This window comes from Morone saxatilis, unplaced genomic scaffold (genome assembly GCF_004916995.1).
Source record: "Morone saxatilis isolate NCDOM2014 unplaced genomic scaffold, NCSU_SB_2.0 Contig11, whole genome shotgun sequence".
In the NCBI taxonomy this organism is placed as follows: domain Eukaryota; kingdom Metazoa; phylum Chordata; class Actinopteri; family Moronidae; genus Morone; species Morone saxatilis.
The window spans coordinates 11336214-11357926 of NW_023339663.1; the positions used below are offsets into that span (position 1 = coordinate 11336214).

General features: G+C 40.7%; 2 protein-coding genes across 5 annotated transcripts in view; one reads left to right on the top strand and one right to left on the bottom strand.

Annotated features, from left to right (window-relative positions):
• Nucleotides 1-6542: 6542 nt before the first annotated feature.
• On the bottom strand, nucleotides 6543-11542 carry si:dkey-56m19.5 (magnetosome-associated protein MamJ). The gene is made up of 3 exons (XM_035652561.1): nucleotides 11352-11542; nucleotides 8721-9142; nucleotides 6543-8518 (listed from the first exon to the last, which is right to left on the bottom strand). Exons 2-3 carry the CDS (start codon nucleotides 9132-9134, stop codon nucleotides 7106-7108), a joined length of 1827 nt encoding a protein of 608 aa, XP_035508454.1. The 5' UTR covers nucleotides 9135-9142; nucleotides 11352-11542; the 3' UTR covers nucleotides 6543-7105.
• A 4053-nt stretch (nucleotides 11543-15595) lies between these two features.
• dync1li2 (dynein, cytoplasmic 1, light intermediate chain 2) overlaps nucleotides 15596-21713 on the top strand; it is a 14363-nt gene continuing 8245 nt past the window's right edge. For all 4 annotated transcript variants that reach the window (XR_004797557.1, XR_004797556.1, XM_035682068.1 and 1 more), the window contains exons 1-5: nucleotides 15596-15749; nucleotides 16540-16613; nucleotides 17202-17318; nucleotides 17440-17670; nucleotides 21293-21456. Coding sequence is in view for 2 of the 4 variants with exons in the window: in XM_035682068.1 (XP_035537961.1) it covers nucleotides 15664-15749; nucleotides 16540-16613; nucleotides 17202-17318; nucleotides 17440-17670; nucleotides 21293-21456 (672 nt within the window). In the remaining 2 variants the exon portion in view is untranslated. The remainder of the gene's footprint in view (nucleotides 15750-16539; nucleotides 16614-17201; nucleotides 17319-17439; nucleotides 17671-21292; nucleotides 21457-21713) is intronic.

The following is a 21713-nucleotide window of genomic DNA, read 5'->3' on the forward strand; positions in this document are numbered from 1 at the left end:
GTTGTGAACCAGGGATGTTGCTGGTCATGATCTGTGCCTTTTTCCCAAGGACACCGCTGAAGTTATTCATAACATGTTTACCCTACATTACTACACTTAAACCAAATAGTTAGGGTTGGAAGATCATGGTCAAGGTGAAGTAATTAAAATGTCAAACGTTACTAGTCACAACAAACAGAGACACAAACACAGGAATCTGGAGCCAAAGGCAAACACTTACACACGCATCGCTCTGACCTGTCACCTTGCGTAAGAATTGTAGAATTTGAATGAGGCAGGGCTAGTCTACATTTTATATGGGTGAGTGGGTGGGTGTGTGTGGGTGTTGCATAACAGAATACCCTGCTTGAATAGCTTTCAGATGGATGTTAGCAGAGTTGTAGGCAGACAAGCAGAGACACACACACACGTTTGTACTTACCTGTAAGGACCCTCAGTGACTTAATGCATTCATTAGCCCCAAACGCTGATCCATCACAACTCCATGCCTAACTACTTTAACCTTTAATTAAAACAAATTCTTTACCTTCAAACATTCCTGATGTCCCGACTTTCCAAAAACATCCTCAATTCAGGTGTAAAAGTCTTATTGGTCCTCACAAAGATAGAGAACTCACAGACATACAGATGGAGATTGAGAGTCAGAGAGCGAGTTGCTGCTCCAACAGGTTGGGAAAGACCTCAAACATGAACCCCTTCAGGCTCCTCCTGATCTCAGCTGTCAGGTTCTCTCTTTACCTCTGTTTCTATCTTCCCTCTCTACTTTAAATCTAATGTATGTACAAACGTACAGTAAAAGCCTTCTTTGTCTGTGCAACTTCCTCTCTGCCAACCCCCTACCTTTTACTCTGTTTTGTCCTTGCCTTATCCCTGCTGTCTTCAAAGTGCCAGAGGTCATTTCATTTCATGTATAAATAATTCACCAGGGGACATGCAGCCAGTGTACAGTGGCTGTCTTAAACAAGCAGCAGCTTTGATTTAGCTCTGTCACCAGAGGCACAGTGAAGGTCATCTCTCCCCAGTGGACACTCCTCTGCAGCCACGGTGGCTGGGACTGAAACAATTTACAACTGGAATTGTATTACAAGGGCACAAATACTGTATTAGTAGATGTTTTTCAAATAAAAATAGAAAGTGATTTATAAAAAAAATAGGCTGTGGTATATGAAATGCAAGGGTGTTTGTCACTTTAAGTAAGCAGAATTTGCTGTAAACGTAAAAAGGAAATGTGCCTCCCTAGAAAAGCAGTCTGTTTGGGGTTTTCTTCTAAAATGCTTCTTTTTTGGTCAACTTTATGTTATATAACATTGTTCGAAATGTTTCAACCAAATTGAATTGACCCCAGTAAACTTCAGCTAAAGATTTGAACATTTGAAGAAAGTACAATATGTTCTGTTATTTCTGAGTTTGGTTGTAACATTGTTCCTTTGTTGACCTGAATTGACAGATTCTTAAGATGAATGCTTCAGTCAACAGTTCAACACTCGCTGTGTCATTTTAAACCTATACCTTACACCAGAGGAAGGCTGAAGAATTCAAAGAAAGGAATGAACTTCTTACTGCATGTTTCCTTGGCGCTTAAACAGCCTGGAGGCTTGATCAAGGTGACTGCACACAATGAGTTTCCATCTCTAATCTAAAACACACACTGTGCTTATGCGCTCCTTTCTTTTTCAGTGACTAAGCTGAGATAACAGGTGTGTGTTCAGTGTAAAACTTTGAATGTAGATTAATTCTTGCTTTGCTGTAAAGATGGTTTGAAAAGAGCCCTGATAACATGACTACTTACTCTATGTTATAAATACATGTCTTTAAGCATAATGAGTACAATTTAGCAGTGCAAATTTTTGCACAGATTTCTTCTTACTTAAAGGAACCCTTTAGTGGGAAAAGCTGAACTGAGGATACAGGGGTTTTGGGTTAGGGTTAGGGTTATGATGTTCCAGTTATATAGACTACAAGACTATAAGACTACAACTTACAAAACGCTGCTCCCAGGCTTTTACCCATCCTAAGAGAAGCAACCGTGTTTCACCAATCACTTGCTGCTCTTCATTCGTTACCTATGAGTTTTAGATTGGATTTTAAGATTTTACTGGTTGTTTGTTTTTCAACCTTTGCATGATCAGGCTCCTGCCTATATCTGTGGTCTTCCCTATGAGCCTCATTGCTGCTCAATATCTTCTGGTAAAACCATATTATTTTTTTCTTAACTGATGATAGTGTTGTAATTGTTAGAAGTTATTTCATCCTGTTCTACAATATATATTTTTTGCATACTATAGAGTAAACTACTGAGTGAATGAGTACATACTGGCTAACTGTTATGACTAACTAGGACGCTTGAAAAGAACAGAGCCATCGTAAAGTTGTTAGTGACAACTGTGTTTTTCCTGCTATGACAAGTCAAAATGTCTGCTGTGAAAAATACCTATTGTGTCTGGATTTCAAAGAATGATGGACGTAGCGGTTGTGGATGCTGTATCAACTTTCATTTTAGTGCTACCCAGCAAATACTGTGACATTGAATAGTTGCTGATACAATGGCCCAGCCACTGAAAATCTCAGCAGGTGTTGAGCCAAAAAGAAAATTGAGATGACATCCACACTGCTACCTGCTTCATTTTGTGATGTCCAAGTGTAGGTTTTTGTGCTAGGTTTATTACATGAACCAATGGGTGGTTGTGACCCCTGAATGTTCTGTTCAGTCTTAACACCTGGAATCTTGTAACTGACAATACAATAGTAGGTGCGGCCTGAGAACCCACTGCCCCTTATATGTAAACATATAACTGTTACAATAGATACTTAGCCATCACACACACACACACAAAACAAGCAACTGTAAAGTGCTCACTCAGCACAGCAGCTGCATCAGCAGAGTGAGACAGAATAGAAAGCAGTGTCTTTGTTTGTGTGTGTGTGTGTGTGTGTGTGTGGTAGAGCGAGAGAGAGAGAAGAGAGAGAGAGAGAGTGCGCATGTGTAAGGAGTTAAGGGTGATGGGATCTTTGAGCAGACAAAGGGGAATCACTGCTACTCTGAGCGTCCATTAGACTAACCCTATGGATCAATATTGATTCTTACTACCACTGGGCTCTGTCTAATAGGCTTCTGCCCGCCCTGATACAATGACAGCATTAGCACACATGTCCAGATGGATGGATTCAGGGGTGGGAGGGTGAATCACAACCAGAACAAGAGAGAGAACGGGCTAAAAAGATTTACAGGTCCAGAGGATAAAGGCGAGGAGACTGAAATGCTGATAACGTGTACAAGACAGTAGAGAGAGAGAGAGAGATTTAACTAGACAGAAAAATAGAAAAATCATACATTGCCTATGTAGGCAAAGTTTGATTCAAAAGGGGAATCCATAAAAAAACTCTCTTGCTTGTTCAGCATGTCAGTTACTTAGTGTCTCTTCTCCTGACTGACCATTTCAAAGAACATAAAGGGAAAGAGAGGAAGTCTCTGTACAGCCATCATAGTAAAAGCACATCAGTGTGTGTTTGTGTGTGTTTGTCTCGAATGAGAAAACGTGAAAAGGGAAGAGCAAGTTGTTTGTTTTGGGCCATGTATTGTACGTGTTTTCCTGTCTGTACTTCTGCACTGACACCCTCTTGCTTGAATAATAAATAGTGATCAGCTGTTGCTGTAATTTGGCCACCTGACTCCAATTATTTACTCAGCCAGCTGAGTGGACGGGGTGAGGGAGAAAGTATGCCTTATATCAGAAAGCATTTCAGAAGTGTTCCCTCACGCACTCACATCCTCCCTGTTTGTTATCTAAGTAATAATGAATAAGGGTCTAAAAGATTCCTTCCCAGAAGCACACAGGGCATTGAATTTGTTTCATGTAACAGCTCTCTAGATAAGGAAAGGAGTGTAAATACAGTTATATTAAATATTGCAGATGATTTGTCATGAACCAGTCTAGGGCAGAGTGAGACGCCTCAGTCTTCTATATGGATAATAAAGCTTCTGATGACAACTGTGGGGTTGTTTTTGCTGCACTGTCAACTGCCTTGATGATGCAGAGTTCTTGAGTCTTAAACTCTTAAAGGTGTTTTCTTCCTGAACTTTTTTTAGCTCCAGCTACAGTCACACTGGATGGACACAGCAATACAGAAATAGCCTACTTTTTAAAGGCTTTAAATAAAACATAATGAGCTGTGTCTAATTCATTAAAGATATTGTGAATGTTTAATTTGTCAATGTTAGTATTCCCCTTTTCCCCCTCTACTTCTCATTCATGCACACACTTAAACATTACCAATCAATCAAGTATAAAAGTACAGATAGTATGTGGATGAGTTTGTTATCTATACTCTTCAATACTGTGGCCAAAAGCATAAAAACTTGACCTGTTAGGTCAGTGCCCCATGGATTTCCTCATAATATAGCCTTTGGATTTAGTTCACGTTTTCCTTTTCCTTTTGCTTCTCAGAGGCATCAGTCAGGGACAGCTAAAGCCTGCAGGCTAGTCTTCACACACGGAAAAAAGAAGCTGGAACACAGTCTGAGCTTTGTGCAGGGGCTTGCATATAGAGCACATAGTGTTAGGGTAACCAGGCAGTGCAGCTGGCCTTTCACAACTATGCAACTTTAAGGCTGTGTTTAAATCAAGATGCAAAAGACAAGGATCCTGTTCTCCCACAGTGAAGTGAAGCAAAGTAAAACAGCAAAATGTGGAAATGATGATCCTCCCATATAGGACTTCTGTAATGACTATATTAATGCAGCCGTACAAACAGCCGTAGCAACATATTTCTTTGGTTTAAACAGTGTTAAAATTTCATCATGAAGTTTCTACCATTACTGCTTCTACAATTACCACTCTGCTTTATTTGAAGGGTCTCCCTTTTTTACTGCGCTACCCCCGGATATCTATTGTTCATTGAAGGTTAGCAGGTCATGTTGCTGCCAAACTGACTTTTTTTAGAAGTTTGGTTCTATAAATAATGGTGGCCTGTAAGTTTAACCTATTAGCGATTCGAAAAAAGTTAGCACTAATAGGGTTGCTGTGGATAATGATGGCATACACTGTATTAAAGTATTATTTTCCACTTACATAAACTGATTTTGTGTAAAGTCTAACTGAAGCATTATGTGTTGGCATCATTGAAAAAATCATTTCAAATCACCATGTACTGCACCTTTATGTATCCTCTCTTTGTAGAACTGGCGTTTTTGAAAAAATTGTTTCCAAGCAACTTATGGTTGCAACCCACATGCATACAAAGTAAGTCATTTTGACAAAACTGTTCAGCAAGAAAGATGAAAACATGCCAGTGAGTTCATCCTCCCAACCCCAAACCCTCCCCACAACATTCTTTTCATAAATGTGCGGTGCTGAGTATTTTTTAAAGAAACTGGAGAGAGCTGGTATGTGGATGGGCCCATTATGGGGCTACTTCTATGAAAGGTTACCGTTATCACTATCAAATCTCCTCTTATGCTCTGACCCTGATGGTCCAGTAGTTATTTCAAGGTTGGATGACCATACTCAACTAAGGCCCACCCTCCACCTCACACACATGCACACACACATACACCTCCCACTGTCCATACATGTACACACATGCAGACACACAGAAACGCAAATATCATTTTACTCCCTCTTGTTAATGTATGTACCTTAGCACCTGCACGACAAAGACCCTCTAGTCTCTGACATTAGTGTGAGCAGCAGGCGTGGCAGCATTCTACAAGGAGGCATCAAGTAGGCGTCAAAACATGTTTATCTCTACCAATTACCATCCAGTGATATTCATGCCCTTTGCTTATTATTTTTTTTAATCTGTGAAAGAGTGTCAAAATATCTGTAACCAGAAGAGAGTATCTTATTTTGACGTCTTTCCCCCTGTGCAACATCATAGCACTTGCTTTCATCCCAAACCACCCTCCCCTCCCCCCTTTCCTTTTCTCTGCCTCCTGCAAGCATTCCTACCCCTCCCCCCCTTTAGCTCCCCTTGCTGGTATGGATCTGTGAAATGTTGGCAGGGTGTGCTGATATGGCATTGAGCCTTAGTGATAGGCATGGTGTAGTTAGACAGACAGAGGTAAGGAAAATCTGAAAACCTCAGATCTCATGGATTGATTTCTCTGGGTACAGTTGTTTGCCCAGTGATGACATACAGGCTGCATACAATAGGCAGCCATGTTCCACCAACCAAAATATTTGTAATGTGGCCAGTGACCTAAAGGACATTGCTCTTCGTAGATACGAATAATCAGTCAAAAGCTAACCCACTAGAGCTGATATGAGCAGTAGTAGCAGTGGATTTCAACAAGTGGTTTGATATTAACAGAGCCTAGATGTTCTGTAAATAACACTGCTCTGCTTCTCCTGCAACTATAGTGACATAACCTATTCTTGGATATTTTGGTTTGAAAATAAGTTAAGATTTCCTGGTAGACTAATGAGAGTCTGATTTATAGAGTAAAGTACCATAAATCTTTCTGGTAACCCAGTGCCTCAGTCAATTCTGACACACTTGATGCTGAGAGAACATGTGAAAAGAAAAGAAGATCACTGTAGGCTATAATCTTTTTATTCTCTATTGCGAACAATCAATTTAAAATGAACAGTCCTCACAGATATTATTATAAAAGGCCAAAACATTTACGTCAGGTCTCTGCATATAGTAATAGAAAGGATATATGACATTCTAAATCAGATAACATACTAATAATGGATGCTGTTCCAATAAACCACTTTGTAATATTCATCAGGCTCACACGCAAATACAGATTGATTCATTTCATTCGTTAATATCATATTTATTGTCCAGTAGTTTTGTTCTCCTTTCAGTTTCACTGTCTGTCTGCACTCAACCTCAAAATCTAAACTCAAGTCTCCTCTCTGCACTTCAATCTCCTCTTTAATCTCGCTCTTTGTCTGTCTGAACCCCTCCTTCTCTTCCTATCCTCAAGTGGTTGCATTTCATGTTTGGTTACTCAAAAGAAGACATCTGCCTGAGTTACCACTATCATTGTGGTGGTTACAGCATTCCAGAAAGCCTAGCTGTTTTTATGATACCTTGATGGCTTTCTCGCATTGGAAGATTAAACTGAATTCACATTGATTTCAAAATTGGCTTCTTTTCAGACTGCCTTGGTGACCTCAGTGCTGAGACCATCCACCATGTCGGAGACTGCATCTGGAACTTCCGGGACATCCCCACTCACATCCTTTTTTAGTTCAAAGTCACTCTGCTCCTTGATAGGCGTCTCCCCTGGCTTTTCATTACCATTAACACATTCCTCTGTCTTTGTGGCAGCAGAATTTGTGCACTCTCCACTCACAGCTGAAAGTGCATCTGCTACCGCCACATCCTCTGTAACAGAAGGGCTCTCTACATTTCCATTTTCCATCTTGATTTCTACCTCAGGCTGTGAAGGCACCTCTTCCACAGATGCTTCGGCTGCCTCTTCAGACTCAGCAGTAATTTCGCTGGCAGAGATGGACTCTGAGATGACAATCTCAGGGACAGGTTCCACTGGTTCTGGCTCAGCTGTTGCCTCAGGGCTGGAGGCTTTTGTTGCTTCTGCAACAGATGCTTCTTCTACAAGCTGATCAGTGGGGACCTCCTCTGCTGCAGTCTCCAAGACCTTAGGTGCTTCTGCTTCATGCGTCTCGAGTTCAGTAATATCAGCTGTGGCTACAACTGGTTGTGGCTCAACTTCTTCTACTTGTTCCTCTGCTGCAGATATTACTGTATCAGCCTTTTGCTCTGGCTCTGGCTCCAGTACTTGCTCTGGTTGTGGCTCTGGTGATTTTTCAAGCTCTGGCTCTGGTGCTTGCTCTGGCTCTGGCTCCAGTACTTGCTCTGGTTGTGGCTCTGGTGATTTTACAAGCTCTGGCTCTGGTGCTTGCTCTGGCTCTGGTGCTTGCTCTGGCTCTGGTGCTTGATTTGGCTCTGGCTCGATGGCTTTCTCTGGTTCTGGGGCTTGCTCTAGAACTGGCACTGCAGTTGGCTCAGCCACTGGCTCGAGTTCAGGGACAGCAGCAGGCAGTACTGTCTCCTCCACAGTAACTTCTGGCTCAGTAACAGTCTCTGGGATAGGCTCTGGCAAAGATTCTACAGGTGCTGCAGGTTCTTCTACAGGGAGTTCTTCAGGTGCAGCTGCAGACTCGGGCTCAGGAACAGGTTCTTCTGATGCTGCTGCTGTAGCTTCAGGAAGCTCTACTGCAGCTTGTTCCTCTACTACTGGGGCTGACTCCACTGCTGGAACAGATTCCACTACTGCTACAACTGCTTCCACTGCTGCTGCAGCTGGTTCCTCTGCTGCTGCAGGTGGTTCCTCTACTGGAGCTGGTTCCTCTGTTGTTGCAGCTGGTTCCTCTACTGTTGCTGCTGGTTCCTCTACTACTGCAGCTGGTTCCTCTACTGGAGCTGGTTCCTCTGCAGCAGCAGCTGGTTCATCTGCTGTTGCAGCTGGTTCCACTGCTGGAGCAGCTGGTTCCACTGCTGGAGCTGGTTCTGTTTCTGAAGCTGGCTCCCCTACTGCAGCTGCCTCCTGGTGGCTTGTACTACTGGGAGCGCCTCCAGCTGGCTGCACTGACTGGTTGCATGGTACTACTGGAGCTGCCTCACTGCTGCTGCAGCCTGGTTCTGGTCTACTGGGAGCTGCCTCCACTGCTGCTGCAGAACTGGTTCTGGTACTACTGGGACTGCCTCCCACTGCTGCTGCAGCTGTTCTGGTACTACTGAGCTGCCTCCACTGCTGCTGCAACTGGTTCTTGTACTACTGGAGTTTCCTCCACTGCTACTACAACTGGTTCTTGTACTACTGGAGCTTCCTCCACTGCTGCTGCAACTGGTTCTTCTGCAACTGCAACTGCAGCTGGTTCCTCTATTGCTACAGCTGGTTCCTCTACTGCTGCAGGTGGTTTGTCTGCTACTGGAGCTGCCTCCTCTGCTGCAACAGCTGGTTCCTCTGGAGGGGCAGATTTGGGCTCTTCTGGAGCTTTTACAGCTTCAGTTACTGCTGCCACATTATTTGCCTCAGCCTTTGACTCGAGTTTAGTAGACTCTTCTGCACCTGCAGCTATTGCTGTGGCCTCATCCTTTGCCTCTTTGGGGTCACTCACATCATATCCCTTCCTCTTCTTGCTCAGTTTGCCTCCCATGGTGTCTCCTAAGAACAAGCGGATGAAGGTGTCTTTTAATATGAGAGATAAAACATTGTTCAATTTTGCCTGTCTCTTTATCAATGGATATTTGAAACAATTACATTGACCAGGAATATATATATACATATATGTACCACTTGTGAACATTAGGAATGTGTTATGTTAAACTCTAAAATACAGCATGGGTTTGATCAAAGGTAAAATAGTGAGAAAGGAGAATGAAGAGACGTCTATTGTCTTGAAGTGAACTAGATGTTCAATGAGGATACTGCTCCCTGCCAAACGCATTTTGGCTAGAAAACAAATGTAAATGCATGGGAACCTTACTGAGACCAGACTCTCTACCCTTTCAGGAATGTTGGTAAGGCTATGTGCCAAATGAGCTCACAACTCTGAGTTAAACATCTATGATGTAAATGTAAAACTATTCCTCTCTCAGCATGACAAGCTACAAACTACTGTATATATTATGTAATTATTACTGTATATAATGTAATGAGTCTCATAGGGCAAATAGACAGAGGCAAGTCAGAACCTAATTTACATTCACATACAAAGTATAAATGACTAAACTGAATTTTCTGTGTGGATTTCCACATAGAAAAACCACAATAATCCAATTGTCACATTCTATGAATGAGCAAACCTGTACAACAGGCATGTAGTTCTTTGTGATAATGTCGTAACACTGTTGTGGCTGTAGAGGAAGAGTTTGTGATTTCCACATAATCTGACTTCCTTTCAGTGACAGAACAGAGAACTGGAAGTTCAACTTTATCTTACTGACTGTGTTTCAGCTGACCCTGACTATATTTACCTGTTTGAATATAAGAAAGCCCCTTAACACTATGGTCCTACCGAATAGATGTTGTATTTTATATGTCAGAGTCTGATAATTTGATTATTTCAGTTTGACATATGCTATTCCAACAAAAGCTGGAAATATTTTAGAGCATGGGTTGTTCTTCCTATTATGTCCAAAATGACATGAGCAGGACTTTTACACTGAAGGGCAGTTTGTGGGTACAAACAATCTGGGAACTGTCCATAGTGCTAGGATGTGCCACAAACCAGGATAGGCTGCACACTAATTTACAGTCTAATGAACTGACCAGTAGTGAAAATAAATAATTATATCTGCTTTTACAGAAATACCAGCCTAAATTTTGGTTTTGGGCATACTTCCAACTAATTATAGCCTACTTGATTTCTTATTTGACATTTTTGCCAAACCCTCTACATGTCACCGACCTCCTAATCAGACATAGCAAAAATGTATAGGTATGGGTATATATTAGGAGAAAACCTAATGCCTTGACATCAAATCATTGTGGGTTTGCACTGACATTCCAAGCCCACTTCTGAGTAAATACGAAAGGCAAATGTACAATATACACAGTATGTGTCTTCTAATGTGTCCTACAATAGACACATTGGAAGGAGAACGATAGGCAGCATGTGCTGGCCGCTAACAAAGGGGATTCCTCACCAGCAGCTATTCACTGACAAAAGTAATGGGTTGGGCTACATTGGTAGCAAACACTGATGCTAATCTGTACTATAGTGTGAGGTATAGGCCTAAATTGCTATACTGTGAAATTACACTGTACACTGGCCACGAACACTTGAGTGATAAAAGCTGTCTCCATCCCCCATTTCAACCCACCCACCGCTGCTTCTCTCAGCTGCTCTGCCCTTTTTGTTCACGAGCATTTGAAAATGTCGTTCTCACACGGGCATGCGAAAGAACCCCAAATTCACCACAATAACCTGCTAATACTAATAAGCACCACAACTTCATAACTTTGTTTTGCGCTTCCCTATATCCCAAAAGGTTTTAATTTTTTTTTTTTTATCGACTGGCCTACTTAAAAAACAGCACTGCTGCTTGAGAAAAAGCACTAAATCAAATTCGACCGATTAGAATGTGAAAAAAGGAAGAAGAAAAAAAGAAAAATCCTGCCTTTCTTATGGAACAGCCTTGAAATGTACACATTTACATAAAAGGACACAAGGCGAAGAGAGAGAGAACAATGTGTAAGCTGCAGTTCATGTGCATCTTTCTTTCTTTCTCTTTCTTTCTTTCTTTCTTTCTTTCTTTCTTTTCCACCAACAGAATCCACAGAACATACATCCCAGACCAAGTTGCAATTAAAATATATATATATATATATATATCATTAAAAATTAAAACAATGCTCTGATGTGACCAACCTGTGATTCTAGAGAGTGATCACTTGGGCTTCTTTTTCCAAGCTCCGGCTGGATGTGATAATGGAGGTAAACCTTTGGAGTGACAGCTGCAGATTCCGCCCCTGCTCTCCGAGGTGCAGCCTGGGACTGTGGTGTAACTGAGGAGTGCCCCTCGCAGTTTTCTAGACATCTGTCGCTATCGCAGTCCAGCCTACCCCCACTACTGCTCCGTCTGCAATCTATACCCTCCCAATCGTTAACCCCTCCTCTCCCACACACACACACTCCACTGCACTTTCATTTCCCTGTTGTAGAAATACATCTGAGGGCTAAAGGTGATTATGAGAGAACTGGAAATGGTCTATTTCTCCTCCATAGAGAGTAACATTGATTCCTTGAGGTTTTTTTCTTTTCTTGTGTTGTTTGTCAGAAAGATAACATGCATGTTCATCCTTACTCCAAACCGTAATAAGACAGATATGCATGCATAGTAATTACTTAAATGAGAATAAAGGCATTTTGAGCCATTTAAACTCATTGCATTTGGTTTAAAAGTGCTAAATTGAATCTACATGATGGCAAAATGGGATATATTCATGAGTTGTAAACTGTTATATGATATGTAGACCTCAATGTTTGCACTGTGGGCTTTGGAATAAATCATCTTAATCATGTGACATTATAAACATATACAGGAACAGGCTGTCTGGAGGATGTATGAGGTATCCCATGCCTGGCTTTTAAACTATGGTTTAGCCTACTTGTTAAGGACATGAAGAGAACCAAAAGTTAATCATAACCATTGTGAAATATTCGGTTGCATTGCGCCTCCTTGCTATTTGCCTTCCATGTGTTAATGGCACATGGTTGGTCCGGGTTCAACGACTGACCCTTCCAGGTTAACATGTTGCCTACTTTGAAAAAATTGAACCCAAGTGAAAAAATTGAACCCAAGCAAACTGAGTATATGAGAACCCTTTATGACTATCAGATACAATGTATATTCATCAAGTTGAGACTTAGTACCAACCGTCCAGAATTGCTGCTCCCAGCTGACTTCCAGACAGTTACATCCTTTCATTCCATTTAGATAAGCAAGGGCCTGTCATGGCCCGGTCATGGACCAGCATGCTGCATCTGTATGAAGACATTTAATCTTTCTCCAACAATATATGAACATCAATCTAAAAGAAATATAGAACTACTAGCAATGATTCACCTGCTGTAATCTCATTTAAACTGCTAAACTATCCTGGTTTAAACTGTTAAACAAATTTTTCTTAGACACCAAAAGGTGTCACATCTCTCCCAGAAGCAGTCCACTACTTGTTTTTCCACTTGCAGAGCCTTCGTGTGAAAAGAAAAGTGAGACTGGGTCTTTCCCTGATAGTTCATGCAAACACTTCACAGTTTTTCTCTGTGAAACTGGAAGAAAGACGAAGCAAGTCGCACAACAATTGGACTGACGATCTTATTACATCACTCAAAACTCACCAACCTGGTATTTGATCAGAAAAGCTGTTGGAAAACTGCCAAACAGATTATTTTTGTTTGGTTTGGGTGAAACAGATTTTTAAGAAGATGTTTAATACAATTAAAAGAATACTGGTTACAGCATATGTATACACCCACTTCATTCAAGCAAAAAATACTTCTAACATATATTTGTATGATATTTTATATTATTAGGTCTTAAACTCATACAGAATTTGTATGACATGTTCCTTGCTGGATGTGATACTCCCCAATGGTTTTGGTAGTTTAGAAGGACTTTTCTGTTTTTTCTTTCCATTTGAACAACCTTCCTAACCATTTTCTTTTCTCCCTCTTATGTTTTTCCATCCCCAAGTAGGGATCTTTAAATAAATACATTTATCAACCATGTTTTACAGAGTTAATACCAGACCAGTATTATTGAGGAGACAGCACCCTCTCCTGTTAAAAGAGCCCACAGTACAACACAGCATGGATGGAGAAACCTGGTTGATATTTTGGGTTTATTCAGTGTTTATCACAAACAACTGTCTTACAAAAAGTGTGAAAATATAAAGAAGAACTGTGACTGTCACAGGAATATTGAAAAAACACATTTCTGTTGTTTAATAGATCTTGTTAGATCGAGGTCATGAAATGCTTTTTTTATTTATTTTATTTGATCTTTTATATATATATATATATATAGTTATATATGTATATATTTATATTTTTTGTGCTGAATGTTTATTATTATATGTTGTATGTAGATTTTGAATTGTAACGAAAGTAATTTCCCCCTGGGATTATTAAAGTATTTCTGATTCTGATTCTGATGCTCTGCTGTCTTTTTTTTTTTTTTTTTTGCTTTCTAGATGCTACAACGTTCTAGTTTCGATCTATTAAAGAAAACAAGACAATAAGATCCATCTTATTCGTTTCCCCTGCTGGCAGCAAAGCTAAACAGTAACAAAGGGGCTGAGTTTCTCATGATGCAAAAGCTCTGGAATGCATTCCCAAGAGTATAACCAGCCAACCACTTGGCTCCACATAGACAGAGGACACACAGGCATATGAGGAGGCCTTGGAAAGGCCCCCAGAGTTATCATATAAATGTCCAAAGCTCATCTGTCACCAAGTCCTGGTCCTGTTGACCCAGACTGACACAAAGACTGAAGAGGTGGAGAAATAAAGAAACAGGTGTTTAGTGCTACAACATATGGGTCAGTAGCTCACCACCAGAGTGGTAGAATGTGTGCAGGAATGTGGCAAACTGTTGGGCTTGTGTGGGGCCTTTCACAGTGTGAGGAAGGTTACACTCTGGACAGGTTAATATATTTTTAATGAATGAACTGTCAGTAAACAAAAAACATTTGAGTCTGATATTTGATGGTCCCTTCAGAAGTTACAGCCAATTTCCAAAAGTCATTCAATAACTCTTTCTATCTCAGCTTTATTTATGACCAAAGTGTCTCATAGCACAATTGGAACAACACAGACAAAAAATAAAAACAAAAATGAACAATAAACAATAAAACCTTGGAGAGAGGGAACTAACACTGTATTCACCACAACTCTAAAAACATTTATGAAAAGGCCTGAAATGGATGATATTGAGCGTATAGCCTTTGGGTGCAGAAAATACATATAAAACATGGTCCCACTTTTTAGTTGAAAACTGTGCTGCATGGCTTGTCTCGACATTATTCGTTCAAAGACACCACCTGAAACTGTTAGCAGTGTGAACAAGAGCATGGTTGTATGCAAAATCACAGTAGGTGCCATGTTATTAGAAGTCAATGTATGGCACCTGCACACCAACTCAGATCCACTGGTAGTTTTAACTTGTTGACCTCAGAAGTCCATATAACAATTGTTTATTAGTTCAAATGGACACAGCATTAGCATTCGCAGGAAAGGGAGGAGAGATGCACTAAATGGTTTGGTTATGATTTCTACACATTCAATTTCGGAGAAACATAAATAGCACCCTCTACTGGACACCCAACAATAGTGGGAAATAATATGAAACAAACATAACATGGCTATAAACGATGTATATTTTGATCTCAGGCTATAATCAAGTTTAAGTACACAGAGTTTTTACTGAAAACAAATTAAATTAATGATGGCTTCCTAAATAAGTGGTTCAATTTATATCTATTAGACGCATCATAAAGCATAACACAGCACAGTTAAAGCATGAGGTGAGTGTGTACAATGCCCATGGTACTCTTCCAATCATTCTTGAATCAGTGACGTGTGTTTAGCTGTATCTATGGATACCTTCATGTGCTTATGAGACTGCTGTGCAACCATGACACCCCCTCAAAGCCCACTGTCAAGAACAGTACAAATCTGGATCATTGATTTTGATCAATGGAACTTGGTATAATTGGGTTTTGTAGAGTCAGTAACTAAGTGTTAAATCCAACTTGAATCACGCACTACAGAAAATTGCAAATGCTATGAGTTAAAACTTTCAAGCATGCCAGACGGGCCACAAGGCAATTGTTTGTATCACACCGTGTTCTCCATCAGCTGCTATGACATCATTTATTGGGACGTGGCCAAAAGTGCAACTTAAAGGGTTGAACCCCCGTCCGTGCTCCCCGTGTCAAATATTTTATTCACATATTATAATCACATTTTACACAAATACACTTCTATTTCCCTATAATAATTTTTGAAGCAACCAAAAATGACACTTTATAGCTACTTTACTTCACTGGCGGATGTGCAGGGTCCCGGCGCGACGTAGCAGGCAATGAATGTAACGTACCCGTGGCTTCTCGGACGAAGGCGGCGCTAGTGGAGCCCAAGAAGCAGGGCCTTGCCTTTGTGGTGGTAGAAAGAGAAGATGGCTCCCGTTCTGGAGAAACAGCTCCCGGGCGCAGCCGGGGCAGGCGACAATAACAACGAAGACGAAGAAGGACAAAACCTCTGGCAAGTGCTGCTGTTCTTTTAACAACTCCGTGCCGGTCGTGGTCCTTGTTGGAGAAGCACAGCCGCAGTGGTTGTGCTTTGTCACAGCCGGTTGTTCCCAGTCAGACACCGGCCCGGCTAGCTGTGACATTAGCGCTAACTGAAGCTGGGCGGTCATTAGCAGCTCAGCTAACGTCAGCTATGTTAACAAAGTGGACTAACGCTACTGCTGATTAACTACACTGCAGTTAGACAGTTTAGGTAGCTAAGTTAACCAATAGCGAGTTTTACTAATACAGGGAATGTTGTTGAGTTAACTAGTGAAGGTTGTGAGATCAGTTCACACTATCAGGGTAGTTATTGTCAAGACAACACCTAAATACCGACTAAGTTAGCTCATGTATGCAGCAAAACGTAACAACAACGTGAACGTTAATAAGCTAATGCCATAACCTACTAACCCAAGTAACAAACTAATGTTATGCACACAAATTATTATTAATCTTATTGCTATGGGGTTTTCTTTTCATGGATTCAGATGCTAACGTTACTTAACGTACTGGTCAGTGTAGATGACTTATCATTTCCTGCTTGTTTTGTGTTGTCGTGGATCCATCACTGGGCTAACTGAGACAGTGGAATAATCTTTTTGATTGATACGAGTAATAGTTGAGTTATGCACCTTTATCTGACCGGTTATAGTTCTTTATGTGTTGAGATGGGGAGCGGCTGCCAGTGTGCCGCTTGGCTGTCAATGTACACGGCTAATACGTGGTTGTGTTGTTGTTAATATGTGTCTTATTTCATGTAGGACTTCGATACTGAGTGAAGTTTCAACTCGATCGAGTTCAAAGTTGCCATCGGGAAAAAACATCCTGGTATTTGGTAAGTATTACTTAAGACACGTGTGAAACTATTCTTCTGCAGTGTTTTCAGTGTATTGGTACGTCCTGAAGGTAGTGGAGGGCCTGCACACTGCAAAGCCCACACTGAACTCATAAATGATAATGAATGCGCATTAAAACCTTTATGACTCTTCAAACAGCCTGCACTGTCACTGTTTTCTTCCCACAATCTTGAACGGATACACAGTAAACCCTAAATACAGAGAAGTCTTCTCGGGTGGGAGCATACTTATGTGGGTTGGCCTTACAGAAGTAGAGAGAGATATTCCTTTAATAGTCCCACAATGAGGAAATTCCAACAATTCAAAATGTGAGAAATACTGCTATTGACCAGTGAGATTTATGTGAGACGTTGCAGCCTCTGACACACCTGAGAACATGTGTGCAGTCATTGCATTTAAGGTGAAAAGATTTAGTTTAAATTGTGATTTTTTTTTTTTTTGTACATCATATCCTTTATTGTTGTGAAATATGCATAATGATATAGATTAAAATTAAAAACATTGCAACTGCTACTAAAAGTAATGAATAATGGCATGTGTAAGCTAATGAATAACATATTTTGCAGGTGAGGATGGATCAGGAAAAACGACACTTGTGGCCAAACTTCAAGGAGCTGATCACAGCAAGAAAGGGAGGGGACTGGAGTACCTGTACTTAAACGTCCATGATGAGGACAGAGATGGTGAGTTCACTCGCTCTAGCTTTTATGTGGTTGTTTCACACCAAAAGCCTTAACAAAAACTGTCATTTAAAACAGTAGTTGTATTGCTTTTCTTGAACTAGTATTTGGTTTTTCTCTGCAGACCTTACTCGCTGTAACGTGTGGATCCTGGATGGAGACCTATACCACAAAGGGCTGCTTAGGTTTGCTGTTTCAGCTCAGACACTACCTGACTGTCTAGCTGTCTTTGTTGCGGATATGTCACGGCCCTGGACCATTATGGAGTCACTGCAGAAGTGGGCCAGTGTGCTACGTGACCATGTGGACAAGCTCAAGATCCCACCTGAGGACATGAGAGAAATGGAACAGAAGAGTAAGTAACGTTTGACTTCATCCACCCGTGTGTTACTGGCATTGTGGATGGAATCAAAACGAAAAAACCTCCAGTTTAGGAAATCATCATCAATGATGTGTGCACCAATGATAAACACTTGGCTTTTATTTTGAAAATGTAGCCCTTAGCTTGCTGTTAGCTGGCTGCCCTCTCCCCTGGTGCAGAATTTGGGCCAACTTAAAGAATTAATGTAATTTGATCGAAGCAATGACAGCATCTCGTGTAAATGCAAACAGGGATTTGTTTCGTTAAAGCAGAACGTTAGGTAAGATTGATATATCTCAGGAGAGGGCTTAAAGGAAACGGCATGGTAGTCTTACATAATAAGAGCTAGACTCCTTGCTGACTGGCTGCTGGGAAAAAGGAGCGATTGGTCGCTGCGTAGCATGGAAAGCAAGCACGGTATAACATTACACATTGTCATGGATGTTTCTAGGTCATCATCAGAGAGGCCCATGATCCTCAGCTGTGTGTGTTCTGGCTGGAGGCAAGTTCTACAGATCTTGTGTGATGCACTCAGATGTTGTTCTCCTGTTAATTTTAGAACTGGTCATCTCTTGCTTATGAACTGTTCTTTTGTGTTTGGTTAAATGCTTTTAAAAAGTGTTTTTCAGACAACTTAGTTCAGCCTGCTGGGTTTCACAAAATGTTCTTGCCTGCCTCCAAAAGTTTGCTGGTTGCTGTTGCTCTTACAAGTCTGAAATTACTTATCACAAAGAAGTACAATTGTTTAATGACAGCAGATGAACAGGTCTTATAATGTTCTCAACATGTAACATGCTAATACAGACAAGTGGTAACAAGTAGTGTAATCTGCTTTCAAACGTGTGAAAAGGAAAAGGGAAGCTGGTAGCCAAGTGATGACTAAAGCACGTTGTTAAGCACTTCTATAATGGGTATAATAACTTGTTTTGCTGACTTATTTCAGTTCAAATAGCTGTATGAGTTAAGCACAGTTGAACTGGATTCATGCTATGCAGTAGAAGGAAGTACTGCCTGGAATTTATACTTTTTACCTTGTGTTCAGTAATTATAGGCTTGAACATTCATTACAGCTGTAACTTTGCAATTGTAGCATTTGGCTGTAGAAGTAATTTTTCTTGAGCCCTCAAAATTTGATTAATTTTTGAGGCTTAACATTAAATCTGTTTGTCAGATTTCTGTAGGATTCCTCCTACTTTGTCTCGCTGGCCAAACCCACCACTGACATGGCCAGATTTCCAGTTTAGCCGAGCCATGTCATCCAGATAAAGCATCTTGCAGCATGTCACTTGTGATGTCAGTAGCAGATTGGTGAGACCTAGTCAGCTTACGTATTTGTGGATATGGGCGTGTGAGTGAGAGAGACAGCCTGACAGACAGACTGGAAGTTAGTGTTAGTGGCTTTTGTCCAGAGAGTCTTGCAGACATCTTGCATCATGGTTCCCTCCCCTCCAAAGGCAGCGTCAGGGAAAGGAAGGGAAGTAAACTGAGTGTGTCTGAGTGCAGTCAGTGGGCCGGACATTCTGACTACTGCTGTACTGTAACTGAAGTAGGCTGGCTGTTGGAGTCGTCTCAAGTTAAATTACAGGATCAACCTATTGCTGCCTGGACCTTGAAATGAGAAATATTTTGCTCTGTGACTTTTGTGTGTTTTTTTTAAGCTACAGTATCTAAGAATGGTGTGTAGGCAGATATCTTGGGAATTTTGTTTTGACTCGGTCTGTTTCAGTTGTATTAAAGGGAACAAGTAACCTGGCAGCTGTAAAAATGTTTAAGTTACGAGCCTGCAGCGTGAACTATTTCATTTATTGAAGGCAGAGCAGTCCTCGATTATAAGTGACAGTGCATTTTGACCTCACCTTTGTTTGTGGAACAGATAAATAGGTCTTGGTGGGGCAAAGTCTCTTTCACTTTTAAAGGGATACTCCACCCAGGATCTCTCATTTTAGCATCAAATACTGGTCCCCTGTAGCCTTGAAGTCACAGAGATTTAAGTTGTCATGGTAAAAACAAAGTATCACAACTCCCATACAAGTAAACAACAACAAAAAAATCCCATCACAAAGACTCCGCTGTGGTGGAGACAGAGTACCTTAATGAATGAATGGCAGTGAATAATAGTGATGTTTTTTGCTAGTAGCTTGTCTGATTTTATGATACTATTTTCTAGACATTCTTTAGACATATTTACAACATTTAGACATATTTACAACATTTAAAAGTAAGTATTGTTAGCTTTTGATCCATGTCTAACTTGTTGTTTGCCATGTTATGGACTAGATGTCCCATATGTAGCTTAAAGTCGGTAGACGGGAAAGCATTAGATAAAAGTCTAATTATTTTTATTTCATTTAAATTTTTGTCAAATTTGGTTGAGATGTCCTCTGTATAAATGTGAGTGGGGGGAAAAGGCCAGAGATTTTCCTGAATCTTCATTATGAATGGTGTAAAATCCACATGTTAAATTCCTGCCCTTAAGCTGTAAGGTACATACTCTAACCCATTTGTGCATATGTACTGGATTTATGTAATCCTGTATCTAAGAAGGGTCCCCTGTTAGTCTGCTTGTAACACCAGTTCTCGCCCCATATACTAAACCCCCTGTCTGAGAGTAAAGGAGTACTCAGAACAGCAAGTCAGTATGGCTTTGTGGGCTGTCCCCAACTGCATTCCCCAAGCTCCTGAGGAAGTAGGCCAAAGCTTCCTGCGTATAACCCCCCACTACCACCACCACCACCACCACCTCATACTGCAGCTTTGTCTGGACAGCTGGGGCAGCACAACAACAAAGTAAAGGATGCCATTTATTTAGCCTTGTCTACCTTTTACCCAAGGCTTATTATGTAATCATGCAAATGTAGCACGATTAACACTAATGGTGCTACACTATACAAGACCTATAACAGTAATGCCTTGTATTTTTATATAAGTTTGGAATTCTCTTCATCATTCAATGGGCAGGAGCTGGTATATTTTTATACACCAGTTAAGTGTATCCTTATGTACCATATGTAGTTATGTAGTAATGTAGTAGTACCAATGAACACTGTGCTATATATTTCTGCATCAGGGTGTTGCAGGGTGTGCAACTGGCTTTATAGCTTTACTAAAGGTGCCACCAAAGACCACATGCACTTCAAAAAATTACACGTTGGACACAGAGACGCTACTACAAGAACTTTTATTGCTCAGCTTAATGTTCTTGTGTTTTTTTCCAGTGCTGAAAGAACAACATAGAGCAGAGTTTTAAAAAAGGACTCAGTAATCTTGCTTAATATTTTGCTAATACCTGACACATTTGATGTCTTTTTTGATTTGCACTATAACAACGTTTTGCACATGATTTTGTTACTTTGTATAACTTGTCGAGCCTGAAAGAGTGTTATTAAATGCATGTTAGAATGTGTCACGATACAGAGAAAGACCATTCAAAAATAAAACCCAATTGGATATCAGTTGGGGAAAGAAACACATTTTTATGAGCAGCAGAGGGGCAGATTAAATTAAGACTACATAAGCACAGTTGGGTTAACATTTTTTTTTTTTTTTTTATTGGGCTCATCTGCCTTCTGTGTTTATTAATGGTTTGAATTCCTATCTTTTATTCTCTTTCCACTAGTGGTGAAAGCGTTCCAAGAGTATGCAGAACCAGAGGATGCCACCCCATCATCCCCACAGAGACGGGCCCCAACAGCAGGGGAAGACGAGGCCGTTGTACTACCACTTGGGGACAACACACTCACACACAACCTGGGCATTCCAGTGCTAATAGTTTGCACAAAGGTAAATAATTCCTAGGGCCTTTCTAGTGTTATGTGTAAGTTATACACCCTATTGAGAAACAACTAATGTCTCTTGTTGTTGCTATAGGAGGTTTTATCAATCTATCAAAGCTTTTCAGAGGTACTTGTGTTTGAGATAGGACATTTGCTAAGTTCTCTGACTTTAATACCACATCCTTGTGACCAAAGAGCCAAAATATTGATACCAAAAAAAATCCAATGGAATACTTAATCATGGATATGGTAAATGGTAAATGG

Excerpts from the sequence above, each read along its gene's own strand:
- si:dkey-56m19.5 (XM_035652561.1), bottom strand. The coding sequence starts at position 9,134 with ATGGGAGGCAAACTGAGCAAGAAGAGGAAGGGATATGATGTGAGTGAC. Across the intron at positions 8,519-8,720 it reads CAGTTGCAGCAGCAGTGGAG|GCAGCTGCAGTAGGGGAGCC; the intron begins GCAGCTCAGTAG and ends AGCCACCAGGAG.